Source organism: Carassius carassius, chromosome 10, assembly GCF_963082965.1.
Source record: "Carassius carassius chromosome 10, fCarCar2.1, whole genome shotgun sequence".
NCBI lineage: Eukaryota > Metazoa > Chordata > Actinopteri > Cypriniformes > Cyprinidae > Carassius > Carassius carassius.
This window is the reverse complement of record NC_081764.1, coordinates 29,300,325-29,317,626: the sequence shown is the minus strand read 5'-3', so window position 1 is coordinate 29,317,626 and position 17,302 is coordinate 29,300,325. Positions and strand designations below refer to the sequence as shown.

The 17,302-nt window shown below is 36.2% G+C and overlaps 1 protein-coding gene across 1 annotated transcript in view; it reads left to right on the top strand.

The window, feature by feature from the left end:
* The window catches only part of LOC132152116 (kalirin-like), a 29,425-nt gene extending 12,425 nt beyond the window's left edge, over window positions 1-17,000 (top strand). The window contains exons 2-9 of the mRNA XM_059560826.1: window positions 7,519-7,611; window positions 7,809-7,923; window positions 9,124-9,316; window positions 12,028-12,528; window positions 13,999-14,121; window positions 14,252-14,443; window positions 15,030-15,161; window positions 15,329-17,000. Coding sequence (XP_059416809.1) covers window positions 7,519-7,611; window positions 7,809-7,923; window positions 9,124-9,316; window positions 12,028-12,528; window positions 13,999-14,121; window positions 14,252-14,443; window positions 15,030-15,161; window positions 15,329-15,715 — 1,736 coding nt within the window. The 3' untranslated portion in view covers window positions 15,716-17,000. The remainder of the gene's footprint in view (window positions 1-7,518; window positions 7,612-7,808; window positions 7,924-9,123; window positions 9,317-12,027; window positions 12,529-13,998; window positions 14,122-14,251; window positions 14,444-15,029; window positions 15,162-15,328) is intronic.
* Window positions 17,001-17,302: the final 302 nt, after the last annotated feature.

Here is a 17,302-nt window from a genome sequence, read left to right as displayed (position 1 = left end):
CAGGCCATCTCTCCTGAATGAGGGCCAGAGGGGTTGCTGTAGCAACTGTTGCCAAGATTCCTGCTCAGGACTGGAGTTCTCTGAGCAGAATAGGTACATTCAGTGATTGTGTTGGCCAGGAGACAGTGGAATCAATTTCAGAAATGTATTTTTGGATTATGTCCATTAGGGGCAACTCAGTTGCCACTTTTTCATTATGATACTTTTACTTCCTATCATTTGTCAGCAATGCAATCATTTCTATAAAATCTTTATAGGACTTTAATGTGACTTGTTTCAATAAATGTAATATTAAAGGGATAGTTCACCCAAAACTTTAGCTACTGTCATCATTTATGTCATGTGTGCTTCACATGCTAAAACACACCTCACTGGTTCTCATGCAACATGCACAAACGTTTCAACTTCCACGTTCACCATTTGTGATGTGCTCTATGTATGTGTGTCGATCATTGTTTAGATGTAAATAAAAGCCTAAATGAAATCTCTTCACATAAAGCAATTGGATCTGCTCACAAGACTTGGTTTAATCCACTTAATTAATATACTAGATTTGGTTTATGAGGCCTTTTTTCTAAGGTTCATCTACATTAAAAGCTTATGGATTGTTTTGTTTTTTTTTAAGAAAAAAGATTTTGGTTTATACTCTGCTAATAAATTGCTGCATTGAAAATGTTCAGTTCAGGTGGCTCAACTAAAGTGTTCAGTGTTGGGTAAGTTCTCTAAAAAGATAATTGATTATTAGCAACAGATTACTGTACTCTCTCTAAAAAGTATTGCATTATAATTATTACTAATTACCTAAAAAAATCACGTCAACCTTAACCAGTTAAATAATGCAAGGATAAACATTAAACTACTCTTTTAATTCTTTCCAATAAATAATGTAAAATTGCATCATTTATTCTTGAACTCACCAACATATTTAGATGGAGAAGCCAAGGTTACATTTAAAACATAACATTAGATGTTAAATTTCAATGTTTAATTCACTACTGTTTTATATAAAATTGTTCTATAGTTAGAAGTCAAATTAAGGGAAAGTATTTAATTATTAGTAATGCATTACACCCAACACTGCCAACGTTAATCAATATTCAGTTCACATAATTTTAGTAAACCAACTAAACACATTTTCAATCCAACAAGTCATCATACAATTTTGAGTATTGACCTCCAAAATCGGTTACAGTTTGTCCTGGTCCTTCAATGAAGGGACTGAAACCTTAGGCTGTATTCAAATATCTAAATTTGCTTTTAGAAAGATTAAGTTTTTTAGGTTAGAAACCACATGAGGGTGAGTAAAAAAATGATGACAAAAAAAAAAAAATATATATATATATATATATATATATATATATAGAATATGTTGATTGTTGATAATGTAAGGTAGATTGTGTTTCTTAGCCTGCTGACCCTAAAATTGTGTTAAAATGGAAAAATATGAAATGGAACATGAATTTACATTGTGCTAAAAAAGCCAAACCCATGGGACTTAACTTCAGATGTCCACCACATGTCATTGTTGTATATCTATGTAATATTTCAAAGCCATCTGCCTGTTAGAAGATGTCATCAGACGTTAGCAGACTGTCTGATCACATTACACATTTCTGCTTTAAATCACATGCTTTAGCCAGAGTGTGATTTACACAATGTTGTAGAGATTATTTTTAAATGTGTCTGAATATGCAATTCATCTTAAATATATTAAACATATTGTTTAATTTCTTTTAGAAAAATAGCTTTTGAAAATAGCCCCCATGTCCCATTCAAATCTACATTCCCCTTAATAGCCAGGCACCTATAAAATTAGTTTACGTGAGATCACAGGCCAGTGTTTTTGGACTAGGACCAATTCTGATCTCACAGCTTAGACTTACACAATAGTTCATACTAACACCAAACCTCAGCCAACCATTGTTTTCTGACTTCCCAGGACTGTAAGGGCCATAATCATAGCTTACTGGCCCTGTCAATGTTCTTGCTGTCCTTGGCAGGATTCGATCCTGAGGGCCATTTGGCAACTTTTTAGGATGAGTATTATTTAGTAATTGCAGAGAGCAGGCTGTTTCCTGGTACTTTTATGAGATTTGTGTTACTGTTTATGTGGATACACCCTGATCCTGTAACATGGGAAGTTCAGAATGCTTTATATCCCAACCCTCTCGTCAGGTGGCATTATGGGCAACAGTGGGATTCTTTTGTGATGTTCAGTGAATTAACATACAAAGTTAGTCCACATTGCATACAGTGTCAAACTTATACAATATGTTACTCAGATGAAGCATACATGATGAAGATCTCATAAAACATGCTGAAAATAGCGCATGGCATCCTTGTGAAATGTAGGGGTGGGTGACATAACCAAAATCTAATTTCACAATATGAGTAATTTTATTTCACGATAACAGTATATATCACAATATAGATATTTGTTCTTTACATATGGTCTTTAAGATATAAAAAAATTTATATCGTAAAAATTAAATAATTTTTGTCAACAAATGTCAATATCACAAAAAATGAATAGCCTACTAGCCTGAAAAAATAAATAAACAAAATCTTCAAGCTGACTGAAGACAAGTAAAAACAACTACAGTAGAACAAATAAATAAGAAATGCTACATAGATTGTATAAAAACACTGCATATCTTCATGCAACGTGGCAATAGAGTCCAAAATCTTGACCAAATTTCTACCGGTTAATCGTGTATACGGGTATAGATACAGCACTTTGTATGCAGTGGATAATCTCATGACATCTCAGTGATGCCCGTGTCCTTTCATCTGACATCTTAGAGGTTACAAATCTATCTGCTGTATTCACAATGCTTGCAACGGTCCCTGGTTCTGCTGGCTAAAGCCCAGTCCAGCATTTTTTTTTTTTTTTGAGTATTTTATATGAACACTTTGTTTTTAGTTGTGTGGAAAATAATGATACTGTATCAAATATTGTAGGAATACATAATGCATGTTTTGCACGTGTTTTGGTACTTCCAAGTTTAATGTAGAAGCAACATGGTTGATCAGGTTTTGTGATAACCTGCGTCCCATTTTGGATAGTTACATTATGCACTACAAGTACTTTGCTGATGATGGAAAAGTAATGTTGCATACTATTTATTGCATGTGCATGTAAGCATTAGCATCTTGCTAAATTTGTTTTGAAATTTTAAATCTGCTTTTTAGAAATGAAACTGAAAAGTTTAAGGAAAGCAAGGAATTGCAATGCAGCAAAACTAAAAAATAAACAAATAAAGAAAGAAAGGACTGAAAACCACTGATTACAGCTCAGTACTGATTATAGTTTAGTGTTATTATGCTTATTAAACCCTAATGTTGTTAGCTTAGCAATATTGCAGTCAACTGAGTAGAAACTACTTTGCTATTTGCGTGATGTATGGCATTGCTACCAATGCAGAGCATTACAAATCAGTCACTCAAGCTCCATCTCAGCTTGGATGCCGCTGTAGAAAGAAGCCTCACAGTAGGCAGTGAGGCAGATCAGTAGGTTTTGGAATGTAGCCTCTTTTGTTGTGCAAGAGCTTGTGGGCAATACTAGGCCAAAAACATTCACATATTCACATACTTTATATATAATAGATATCCAAAGATATTACGTAGTCTGAGCACATTTGATGTTAATGTATAAAATAACTAAATTTGCTTTATAGTAGTTTGTGAACCGATTAGAGATGCAGCGTTACACTATTTTTTTTATTTTTTTTAATAATTAAGTCGCAAGGTGTTATTCAGGTGGGACTGCAAATTAATTATGTGATTTTTTTTTTTGTCGAGACCTTGTAAAACACATCTTTTCAGATACCTAAATAAGATAACAAGCAGTATTTTTGCAATAAAAATATAATTTATTTGACTCTAGGAGTGAAAATTTAAAAATGCAATTATTCCGTATTACATTTAAAAAAAATTTGGGTGAAAAACATTGATAGTGAAGTGCTGAAGTGTATTCAATCTGGATTGGTTGATTCTGACATTCTATGTTAGTTGTATTAATCCGCCCAAAAATTAGAATTCTGTTATTTTTTCTCAATTTCATGTTATTCCAAACCTTACTTTCTTCTGTATTTCAAATGTGCTGATATGTGAACTGGATTAATAAACTCATGAACAGTTCTTCATGTTCTTCATACAAAGCTATCGTATGGTTTTAGAAGACTTAGAATATAGAGCATCAGTTGCATGGGCCACCTTTTCTTTCTTTCACTAAGTGGTCTAAATGTATTAATATGAATTTATATTTTCTGTGGAAGGCGTCGGACCATAAAATGTTCATCCAATATATCCCTCGGTCTGAGGGCTATGATAGGCTTTCCTACATGCCTGTCAATGTATTTATTGGCATACCTCTGTGCAGCCTTGCAATATATATATTTAAAAGAAAACAGTTAGTTTAAATTGTCATTATAGTATGGTTTTTACTGCATTTTTTAATAAAATAAATGCATCCTGGGTGACCAAAAGAGACTTTCAAAAACATAAAAAAATGTTACCTGCACCAAACCTTTGAGCTGTTGTGCAAATACTTTTTTATTTTTTTTTTGAGAGAGAGAGAGAGCTTTGGAGAACTCACTTAGACCAGAGTTGTAAATTGGAAATGACCGTGTCCTTATATATATGCGAGAGAGAGAGAGAGAGAGAGAGAGAGAGAGAGAGAGAGAGATTGTGAAATAGCATCTGTCCTCTAGCAGGGGCTGGGAAAAGGAAGTTCTCACAGTAAATTTAACATGCCATGTTCAGCATCAAATTCTTCCACTCAGGTTTAATAGTTTATGTAGTCTGGAGACAAGAGCGAGCAAGAGAGATAAAATGCAGACATAAGTGGTGTAAAGGCCTTTTTAGAACTCATGCAGACTGAACAGATGTCCTGCACAGTTGTGTATGTGTGTGTCTGTGTATGCAAGTGCATTTAGCGCATCTGTGAGCATGCACCTTGTGTGTATATACTGCATGTGTTTCTGCTGTCTATGTGTTTTTAAGTGTGATTGAACTTCTCCCCACCGGCTGTCCCGGTTCCCAGCTGTCGGCTATGGGATAACAGAGCAGGCAGATTACACCACTAATGAATCTAAATAGAAGGAGATGTGCCAACAGCTGGGCTTCCCTGCCCCCTGCTCGACCTACTAAGTCTTACCACTCTATTTTTCATGAATCCAGTATTACGCTTAATACTGTTGTCTGTCATTCATTGTTTACAGAATGCATGTGTCCCCTTTGATCCTTATACAAAACTTAGAAAGCAGCAATGCTGGTAGCATGCCCCCAACAACCTCTGTGTATATACAGTATGTTTACCATGAACAGAACTGTTGTTTCAGTGTATTTCTGAGATGTTATAGTACATGCAATGTTTAAACCAAAATTTCATATATTATCTATAAAAAAAAACAGTGTCTACGATAATTAGCCCACCTTGTTGGCAATGTCTATTAACCCAAATTCTTTCAACTATTGTCTGGTTGAGCCACACATGATTACAAAAGAAGCCAATCTGCTAACTATAACTGTGATGTAGGGAGTAAAGATTAGGATTTATCTTTTGATGAGACCGACCCAAGTCCGAATCTGCCTTTATCAAATCCCATTCTTCAACTTTTTACCATAACATATCAGCTTTGAGAATTTTTCTTTTTTTTTTTTTCTTTTTTTTTTTTTATAAAAGTGAAGTAGTTAATAGATATTTATTAGGCCTATAATTGAAATTGGCCGAGTCTGTTGTTATTGGTCTACCGCATACAGCGTGTGTCAGCAACGATATGCCTATTGACAGTTCATTATTTGTATTGCTCAATAAAAAAAATAAACATTTATTATTTATCATACTTACAGTTTGTGATTCAGTGGAGCTAGCTGGTCCACATAAACTGGGTTCTGAGGCATCTTTCAACAGCAAGTGTTTGTGAATCCTGCGTTGAAATCATCAAGATTAGAGAAGCAGTCATCAGTAAAATGACGGGAAAACAAAAAAAAATTGGGATTTTACTGCTGTGAATTTTAACTGCTGATTCACTGCAGCTTCATCTTTTGAAAGTAAAAATGAAATGAATTTACTTTCACAGTCTGGTACACAGTGTCTTCTCGACATAATGTGAACCACATGAATAAGCTAGAGTGTTTGAGGGCGGGGTCAAGTTGTTCACAGCTGGCCAATGTAGAACATATGGGCATTATGCAAATGTGTTACCCGGTGATGTGTAGCCTTCACGGAAGTGGGATTCAAATTACTAACAACTCGTTTAGGCTGTTCAGAGTTGATTCTTTCTTTTGGGAGACAATAACTTAATGTATTATTGGAAATGTCATAATTGGGGCACCTTAATTAGTTAAATAAACATACACTTAATATCTTGTTATTACTGTATACTGTTTTATAATGTGTTCACTTAGTGTAAATAGCATCAACTCTATTTGCACCTGCTTTAAAAGAAACCATGTTTGTGTGTGTGTGTGTGTGTGTGTGTGTGTGTGTGTGTGTGTGTGTGTGTGTGTGTGTGTGTGTGTGTGTGTGTGTGTGTGTGTGTCTGTGTCTGTGTGTGTGTCTGTGTCTGTGTGTCTGTGTATTTGTGGAGACCTGATGTAATAACTTTAGTTCACCCAAAAAGTAAAGTTCTGCGATGAATTACTTACCTTCATGTAATTTGCTGAATGTTTTCTTTTCTTTTCATAGAGCACAAACAGAGGTATTTAGCAGAATGTTCATGCTGCTCTGTACCATATAATTAAAGTGAATGGTGACCAGGTGTCAAGCTAAAAAATAACTTAAAGAAACATACAAATGCTTTAGTTTTAGTTTAGTTTATACAAATGCTTTAGCTTTAGGATTAGTAGTAATCACACAATTTGAAGTCATTGAATTTCTATAACAGCTTATTGTCAGGAAAAGTCAATGCTCACATCAGTATAACTTCAAATATGGTACATCATTGTTATCATCCAGAATGATGTCAAACTTTTTTTTATTCTTGTCTCAGCTGTATCATGAATGCCACATCTGAATATGTGCATACTATAATTGCTGAAATTAAATATAAGAACTGTGATGGAGGAGAATATTTTAAATTAATTATCCTGTTTTTCACCCAAAATTAATATGTGGCTTCAAACTTTTTGGAATACAGTGCAGAGGACCACCTTTGTGGTACTTTAACTTTATGGTTGCTATTTTTACATTTTTAGAGCTTAACAGTCCTCTTCACCATTCACTTTTATTGTATTGAAAAGAGCAGCAAGAACATGATCTTTAGCATCTCTTTTTGCAATAAACAGAAGAATTAAAATCATATGGGTTTAGCTGAAAGGACATGAGGTTGAATGATGAACTTTTCCTTTGAGAATCATTTGAAAAACACTTCTTAGTTATTTATTATTCTTCTGAAAATTGGAGCAGGCATGTTGCCTTTTTTGTCTATGGTGGTTACAGCCCTGAGTCTGTATACAGTATAACTTTGATATATAACTTTCTCTTTCTTTTCTCTTTCTGTTCCCCTCTCTCAGTTCCATCTTTCTCATCAGGATCTCTTAGGAATGATGGAATCAACGCGGCTGATGTTCTAACAGTTTTAAGAGAGAAGGTTGCCTTTGTCTCAGGTGGGAAATGTATAATTGCATTGTAAACACATACACACACACACACACACACATTCATTCACCGTGGAACAGCTTTATCTCAGCACCCTCTTAAGCATGCACACACAGCACATAGGCTCATGGGTATTACCGTATTTAGGGCCATTCAAGTCCTTTGAGTAGTAAAATTAGTAATAAAACTGTCCTTTTCTTTTCAGGAGGAAGAGACAAGAGAGGAGGACCTATCCTTACATTCCCTGCACGAAGTAATCATGATAGAATAAAGCAAGAAGACTTAAGGAAACTGGTGACCTACCTCTCTACTGTGCCCAGGTTATAAATTGGCATTCTAACCTAAATTTGAGGTCATAATAAAATGGAGTGAGATTACATTTTAAATGAAATTCAGTAACTTTGCACACCGAAAAGACTGAACTTGCAGGAAACCTTCGGCCCCATTGGATACCTTCATTGGGCCAAATGTATGGCCCTTACATCCGTTAAATGCAAATTAGCTGGTGCTTCCGCCTCCCTTTTCAGAAGAGGTTTGAGCTTCTAGATCTCATGCTCAACAAATTCAAGCAGTCAACTTCATTTTGCTTTCATATGCAATTTTTCACTACCACATTCCTATTTACGATCATACTGGTAGCATGTGAAAGCAGCCTCAGTGAAAACAGGTAGAAACAATGGTAGTATTTCAGAAAGGCAATTGTGAAAACTAAATATGAAGCAGATACTTACTTTGCTCTGCACACAAAGCGTTGGTATCCATCCCTCTTTCAGAAGCAATCTTTGCACAACTCCAGCGCTGAACTGACCCTCGTTTGTAATGCAGTCCGGCATAAAATGATTAGCAGAAACAAATAGGACATTTTCTGGGTTTTTTTCTTGGGACATTTCCTTTGAAATTTAACCACTGTGTCTTCAGCGGTTTATGAAGAGTCCTATGTTGGTAGGGGAATCCTAACACACAACACTTTTAATGCCTCTGTGGCGCTGACATTGTATCTACAGCAGCTACAGCAAGAGAACAGTAATGGCAGACCGCTGCTTCTCACTCAGGCTGATGTCTATGCTAATAGGGCAGAGAGCATCACAAATCGGACTTTTCCGTAAGATGACGTGTACGTAGGAAGAAATCTGGAACTGCTTGTTTGGAGAGACTGTTTATGATTTATTGGGATTATAAAAAAATTAGCGTATTCATTTTTACCATTATAGGCTGGTTGTTTTCACACACTGCGGCCACACAACTGTTTTCAAACACGTGTGTTCAAAGTGATTTTTGCATAATAGGTCACCTTTATTTAAATTGCTTACAGCACCTCTACAATTTATTATTATATAATTGCTAAAATTTCAGACAAAGGGTAAGATATGGATACATTTAAACCATTTGATTAGAGCATGTATTTGATCTTTAGGGCATTCTGATGCAATGTGATGCAACTTTAAACATATATAGCTTAACTGATGCGTTACTATGCAAGTTAAAGCAATTGTTTAAAAGTGTTTCTTTATCCTGTGCAGTGAGGATGTAAGTAAACGAGGGTTTACAGTGATCGTAGATATGCGCGGCTCTAAGTGGGATCTAATCAAGCCATTGCTGAAGACGCTACAGGAGTCATTTCCAGCTGAGATCTGCGTCGCTCTCATTATCAAACCAGATAACTTCTGGCAGAAGCAGAAGACCAATTTTGGCAGTGCCAAGTTCACATTTGAGGTATAAGAATGGAATTTTGTCTTATAGAGAAGCCATAGAAAACTGATTTTATCAAAATATGTTAAAGGGCTAGTTCACCCAAAAATCTAAATTATGTAATTAATAACTCACCCTCATGTCATTCCAAACCCGTGAGACCTCCGTTTATCTTCGGAACACAGTTTAAGATATTTTAGATTTAGTCCGAGAGCTCTCAGTACCTCCATTGAAACTGTGTGTACGGTATACTGTCCATGTCCAGAAAGGTAAGAAAAACATCATCAAAGTAGTCCATGTGACATCAGAGGGTCAGTTAGAATTTTTTGAAGCATCGAAAATACATTTTGGTCCGAAAAATAGCAAAAACGATTATTCATCATTGTCCTCTCTTCCGTGTCTGTTGTGAGAGAGAGTTCAAAACAAAGCAGTTTGTGATATACAGTACCCGAACGAAACATTCGATGTAACCGGATCTTTTTGAACCAGTTCACTAAATCGAACTGAATCATTTTAAACGGTTCACGTCTCCAATATGCATTAATCCACAAATGACTTAAGCTGTTAACTTTTTTAATGTGGCTGACACTCCCTTTGAGTTAAAATAAACCAATATACCGGAGTAATTCATGTACTCAAACACTGACTGAACTGCTGTGAAGAGGGAACTGAAGATGAACATCGAGCCGAGCCAGATAACGAACAAAAGACTTACTCGCTCTCGATTCAAGAACCGTTTCTTTCAGACGCGTCCGACTCGAGAACCGAGGAGCTGATGACACTACGCATGTGTGATTCAGCATGAAGCAGACCGACACACAGCGTGTCTGAACCGAACTGATTCTTTTGGTGATTGATTCTGAACTGACTCTGTGCTAGTGTTATGAGCCCAGGTAAACCGAAGGCTTGAATCAAGGGCAATCATCGCCAATGACGCCATTACGTCGAGCGCAAAAGAACCGGTGAACCGTTTTCTTCAACCGGTTTATTGAATCGAACTGTCCGAAAGAACTACTGGTGATCCGAAAACCGATGCAACCGGTTCTTGACTCGTGAACGAGTCAATGTTTCGTTCATTATCTGGCTCGGCTCGGTGTTCATCTTCAGTTCTCTCTTCACAGCAGTTCAGTCAGTGTACTGTTTGAGTGCATGCATTACTCCGGGATATTGGTTTGTTTGAGTGTCAGCCACATTAAAAAAGTTAACAGCTTAAGTCATTTGTGGATTAATGTGTATTGGAGACACGAACCGTTTAAAACGATTCAGTTCGATTCGGTGAACTGATTCAAAAAGATCCGGTTACATCGAATGATTCGTTCGCGAACCGGATATCACAAACTGCTTTGTTTTGAACTCTCTCACAACAGACCCGGAGGAGAAGGCAATGCTGAATAAAGTCATAGTTTTTGCTATTTTTGGACCAAAATGTATTTTCGATGCTTCAAAAAATTCTAACTGACCCTCTGATGTCACATGGTCTACTTTGATGATGTTTTTCTTACCTTTCTGGACATGGACAGTATACCGTACACACTGCTTCAATGGAGGGACTGAGAGCTCTTGGACTAAATCTAAAATATCTTAAACTGTGTTCCGAAGATAAACGGTCTCACGGGTTTGGAACAACATGAGAGTGAGTTATTAATGACATAATTTTGATTTTTGGGTGAACTATCCCTTTAATATTCGAAAACTGACAAAAATGAAATGATTTGCCAATACAGTTCAGTATGTTTGTCTGTGCAAAAATATTTTTTTTACATATTTTTCCTTTTTTTTTTAAGTCTTCAGTGTCACATTCTAATGTGCTGATTTGGTGCCCAAGTAACACTTCCTATTATTATATATGTTAAAAATGCTTAATGTTTTTTAAGCTGTTTGATATTTATATATATAAAAAATTATTTGATGAATAGAAAGTTCTTTGCTCGATCAGTTTAATGTATCCTTGCTGAATAAAAGCTCTAATTACACTGAACAAAATTATAAATGCAACTAAGACTTTTTCTATGTACACAAAAGGCCTATTTCTGTCAAATATTGTTCACAAATCTGTCTAAATCTGTGTTAGTGAGCACTTCTACTTTGCCAAGATAATCCAGCCACCTCACAGGTGTGGCATATCAAGATTCTGATTAGACAGCATGATTATTGCACAGGTGAGCCTTAGGCTAACCACAATAAAATGCCACTCTAAAATGTGCAATTTTACTGTATTGGGGGTCCGGGGGGTCCGAAAAACCAGTCAGTATCTGGTGTAACTACCATTTGCCTCACGCAGTGCAACACATCTCCTTCGCATAGAGTTGATCAGGTTATTCACGTGCTACAGCTCTGGTGGATATTCCTGCAGTCAGCAGGCCAACTGCATGCTCCCTCAAAGCTTGCGACATCTGTGGCATTGTGCTGTGTGATAAAACTGCTCATTTTAGAGTGGCCTTTTATCGTGGCCAGCCTAACGTACACCTGTGCAATAATCACGCTGTCAAATCAGCATCTTGATATGCCACACCTGTGAGGTGGATGGATCAACTCGGCAAAGGAAAAGTGCTCACTAACACAGATTTAGACAGATTTGTGAACAATATTTGAGAGAAATAGGCCTTTTGTGTGCATAGAAAAAGTCTTAGATCTTTGAGTCCAGCTCATGAAAAATGTGGGCAAAATTAATGGACTATTATTCCTTATGTATTATATACTATTTGGTACATGATGTTGTTCTTTGCTTCTTTTAGACCAGTATGGTTTCAGTGGAAGGTCTGACTAAGATAGTGGATCCATCTCAGCTGACGGCAGATCTGGAAGGGACCCTGGAGTATAACCATGTAGAATGGACTGAGCTCCGTGTTTCCCTTGAGGAGTTCACTGGAGGCGCTCTGCACCTCCTTTCCCGGCTGGAGGAGCTGCAAGAGGTGCTTTCTCACCAGGAGCTGGCAACTAATGCAGAGGAAGCACGGAAACTCCTGGAGGAGCACGCTCGACTGAGGAAGACTATGACGAAGGCACCTGTGGATGAGTTAGACCATGAAGGACAGCGACTCCTTCAAAAGATCAGGGACGGAGGCGACGGAAGGCTGTCTGGTGGGGCTGACTTCCAGAGTTTGGTACCTAAGATTTCCGCCCTATTGGATAAACTTCAAGTTACGCGGCAGCATCTGCTACAGGCCTGGCACAACCGCAAACAACAGCTAGACCAGTGTTTTCAGTTACGTCTGTACGAGCAGGATGCAGAAAAGGTTAGAGGACAAATTGAGAGTGTTTATAATTATAATAATATATATATTATATATATTATACATTATATATTAAAAATAATATATATATATATATATAATTATAATTATAATATTTTTTATTAATTATTTAAATAATGTTTATTAAATTATAAACTTAATAAAAATATAAAATTTTAATATAATAATATTCAACAATAAGTTTGTATTTAGTATTTGTTATTTAATCATATAATTTTAAACAATTAATATATATATATATATAGATATATATAGATATATATATATTTTTTTTAAATATGTTTATATTTTACTGTAGGAATAATACTTGTATTGTAAATAAAAATTGTTACATGTATTTAATAACAATAATAATAACTAAATACAAATAATAAAATAAAAGCTTTATAGCAAAATTAATAAAATGAGAATATTTATTATAATGGGAATTATATGATCCAACATTGTTTTACTGTAGTAAAAATACTGTTGTACTAAAAATATTTAATAACAATATGATAGTAAAACAACAACAATATAATTAAACATTATAATAATTGTTTTAATTATATCAAACAATTATATTAAAAAATAATATATTGTATATGCAATGAAATATATTTTTCAAATATACAGATATTTTTTATGTTTGTAATAAATTTGAGTCTTAATGCCTATGCTTTTAGACCTTAAAGCTTTTCTTTTTTTTTCATCAGTTTAATAAATATTGCGCTTTGCACGTGACAGAAAAAAAAATATTTAGATAAGGCCACAAATTAAGAATTCATTCTAATAACTTTATAGCTATGTTTCATTAACGAATTCCCTATTTTTAGTTAAATTGTGGCAGTAAAATATGTTGTACCAATTTGTGTGTTTTCTACTACTGTATATATTGCACACGTAAACACCACTCACATTTTTAAAAAGCTAGTTCTAGCATGATTCGATGAAAAAGTCATGTAATGGTAGTAGAGTGCTGTGAGTGGAGGTCATATGAATGTGTAAATAATGAATGATGGGAATGATAATAGTATGTTCACTGTACTCCCTTCTGTGGCCTGATGTCTATGGGAGGCCGTGTGTTCCGTTTAAGCCCAAACGGAGAAGCACTCTCACTCTCTCCGGTCCTGTTGACTGAGCCCATCTGTGCTCCACCAGAGCCAGAACACTAAGGGCTATTGCTTGTAAATCAGCCAAAGAGAAAATCTGTGTATATTAAGGTTCATGTGTAGATCACTAGAACACTAACAGCGAGTTAAATCACCCAAAGCCCTAGAATGACTGTTAAGCAGATTTGACTAGGCCTAGGCTTTGTAAATATTTATGTATAAATGTGAATATTGATTGGTCCAGTATGGTAATCTACAGCCTGAGTGTTTCTTTTAATCTGGGTCTAAACACTTTTGAAGGGTTTTTTGAGACCAAACTGTCTGTGAATCAGCACTTTTCTCTTCATTTCTCTCTCTGCAGATGTTTGAATGGATCGGACACAACAAAGAGCTGTTCCTGCAGACACACACAGACATTGGTGTGAGCAACCAGCATGCAGCAAATCTACAGACCCAGCATGACCACTTTGCTATGAACTCTATGGTATGACGAAGGAATGCTACAAGAAAACACCCTTGATACATTCTCACTGGACACAACTGAACAGCTTTTGTACCTTCTTGTTACTAATTTAATGCTATCATCTTCTGGCATCCTGTTTCTTTCTTTTAAGAATGCGTATGTCAATATCTCGCGTATCGTCTCGGTGGCGACGCGGCTGTGTGAGGCGGGTCATTACGCTGCCGCTCAGATACAGCAGATCTCTGGCCAGCTGGATCAGGACTGGAAGAGCTTTGCCTCGGCGCTGGAGGAGCGCAGTGCCATCCTTGCCATGTCCTCTGTGTTCCACCAGAAATCTGAACAGGTAATAACTGGGCTGTTTGGATTCAGACATTTTTTTTATTTATTTTTTTGGGAACACATTTGTTAAAATCAGATTTTAGACTCATAAATTGCTTTTATCAAATTATTTTGGGAAGCCCATTCAGCTTATCCAATGTTTCCCAATTTTTAATGTTGAGCGTTGATTGTTTAAAAAGAACCAAAAATTTTGAAGGTATGGATTATTTTTCATTAAATGTAAATAAGTAAGTTCAATTTCAATTTTCAAATTCAGTTTCATTCTATGTGATATTATTATAAATGATTAAACTAGTTTTTAAACTAATTTTGGGTCCTTGACTCATTTGATCCATTTTTTTCAACAGTTCCTGATTTCCTCTATTTGGCTCCCCTGTCAGCTTCAGTCTCTTTCTTCATTAATAACTTATTTGTCTAGACACATAGCACACATAGCTTCTTCATGCCTTTGATTTATGACCCCAATTTGTATAATCCTCAGTAACTCTGTTAAATTATGTCTGAGCTTGTTTTTAATGGGTGTTTACAACGGTGCACCTTGAAATGGCCATTTTATGCTGTAAAGTTTATGAGGGTGTTCTCTCTCTTAGTTTCTGTCCAGCATGGAGGGATGGATGAAGTCATGTGGTGAGGGCAGCTTGCCCACAGCAGCGCAAGAGCTGGAGATAGCTATTCACAACCACCAGAATCTATACGAGCAGGTCACCACAGCATATACAGAGGTGAGCATTTGGAGATGCTTTTTTTGTAGACTTTTTAATATAAGAAGTAGCCTACATATTATGCTTAGAATGTTTTAATCGGTAATCTAAAACACACAGACACTTGAAGTAGTAAAGTGCAAAATGAAAATGCCACTGCCTATTGAATGTCCTATTTCTGATTGCAGGTCAGTCAGAAAGGAAAAATACTACTGGATGTTTTGCAGAGGCCTCAGCCTCCGCCTGACTCCGGGTCCCTGACGGCAGGGGCCGACTACAGTCAGGCGGTGAGGGGGGTTCTGGAGGTGGTCCATGAGGTAGTTCATCAGTATCGCAGACTGGAGGGTCTCTTGCAACACCGCAAGCTCCGGCTGCACCAGAGACTTCAGCTGTGTGTGTTTCAACAAGATGTGCAGCAGGTATATGGATTATGGAAATCATGTATAGATATGCTCAGATATGCATGCAATTCCCAAAGATGCAATCCTGCATGCACTTACACACACTATACACAAAGAATTCAACATCTGACTAATCTGACCCCAGCCTCTCAACCTTTCAGCAGCTGTTTTTAGATCTTTGTGTGTAACAATGTTTCTCCTATGGCAGAACAAATATCAAGTGCAGAGAGCATTAGAGGAAGTGACACGGACTCTGGCTCATAGAGTTGCCTGAGATTGCCTCAGCGTCCTCGAGGGACGGAAGTATTGTGCTTGGCCTCTAGTCAATGCCTCCAACAATACACTCTGCTTCCTGTGGCCGTCGCCTTCAGGGGCTTTTTGTTGTACATTCACCGGTTCTCTGTCAGGACTGTGTTGTTTCTTTGATGTGGCTGGAATCTTTCCAGGGTCTCTTTAGACAGAGACAGGTTTACTCGAGCATTGAGCTTGTGCGGTGAACTAAAAGAACTTTGACTTCTAACTGTCAAAGTTTGCTGAACCTTCAAAAATCCCCCGAGCCTCTTTGGAACTAACTATTTAAGCTCTGACTTGCTGTTAGAATATGTTAAATGTTTCTATCGGAAATAAACATCACAAATTAAATGACTCTTGTGAAAAAGAAACACAATTTAGCATACAGTTAAAAACAGTACTTATTATGTTAAGTAAACAGTACTTATTAATATGCTCAAGTGCAAATTGAGTGTATTGTTTCTGGACACTTAATTGCATGTTATTAAAAAAATATATATGAAATTAATGAGTGCGTTATAGTTTAAATTTATATTAAATGCAATTAGTTGAACTTAAGAGTGTTTACATAAATTCGACATGAATAAGACTAGGTTGAAAATTGTCATAATTTACTTTCCCTCAAACTGTTCCAGACTTGTATGAGTTTCTTTCATCTGCTGAACACACACAAAAAAGATATTTTGAAGAATGTGGGTAACCAAACAGTTGCTGGTCCCCATTGACTTCCATAGTTCCAACATTATTCAGAATAACTTATTTTATGTTCCATAGAAAAAAGAAACTCTTTCAAGTTTGGAACAACTTGAGGGTGAGTAAATGATGACAGCATTTTAATTTTTGGGTGAACTAATTACTAAAATACATCTTTATATATCATAATTACTTCTATTGTCTTTGAAATATGATTAAAGCATACTGCCAGATTTAATGTGAATTGAATTTTGCATTTAATTATATTTATTATTGTCCATTTTTAATGACGGACATGCAGTTTATTAAATGTATTAACTTTATATTAACTAAAACTTTTAATTTCCCTTTATTACTGAGGGCTTTTTAAAAATGTATGTGTGTGTGTGTGTAGAAACATAACTAATGAACACTTAAGTGACCTCTTATTGCATTAACATTATCTGCAATACACACATACACATTGTGCACGCACACACACACACACACACACACACACACACACACACACACACACACACACACATGTATATATATACATATTCAGTGTTGATGTGTGTGTGCTCAGGTCTTGGACTGGATTGAAAACCATGGAGAGGCATTCCTCAGTAAACACACAGGAGTTGGGAAGTCTGTACATAGAGCACGAGCACTACAAAAACGGCATGATGACTTCCAGGAGGTAGCACAGGTAGGAATCATTTTATGTTGTGTTTGTGTGTTTGTGTGTGTGTGTGTGTGTGTGTGTGTGTGTGTGTGTGTGTGTGTGTGTGTGTG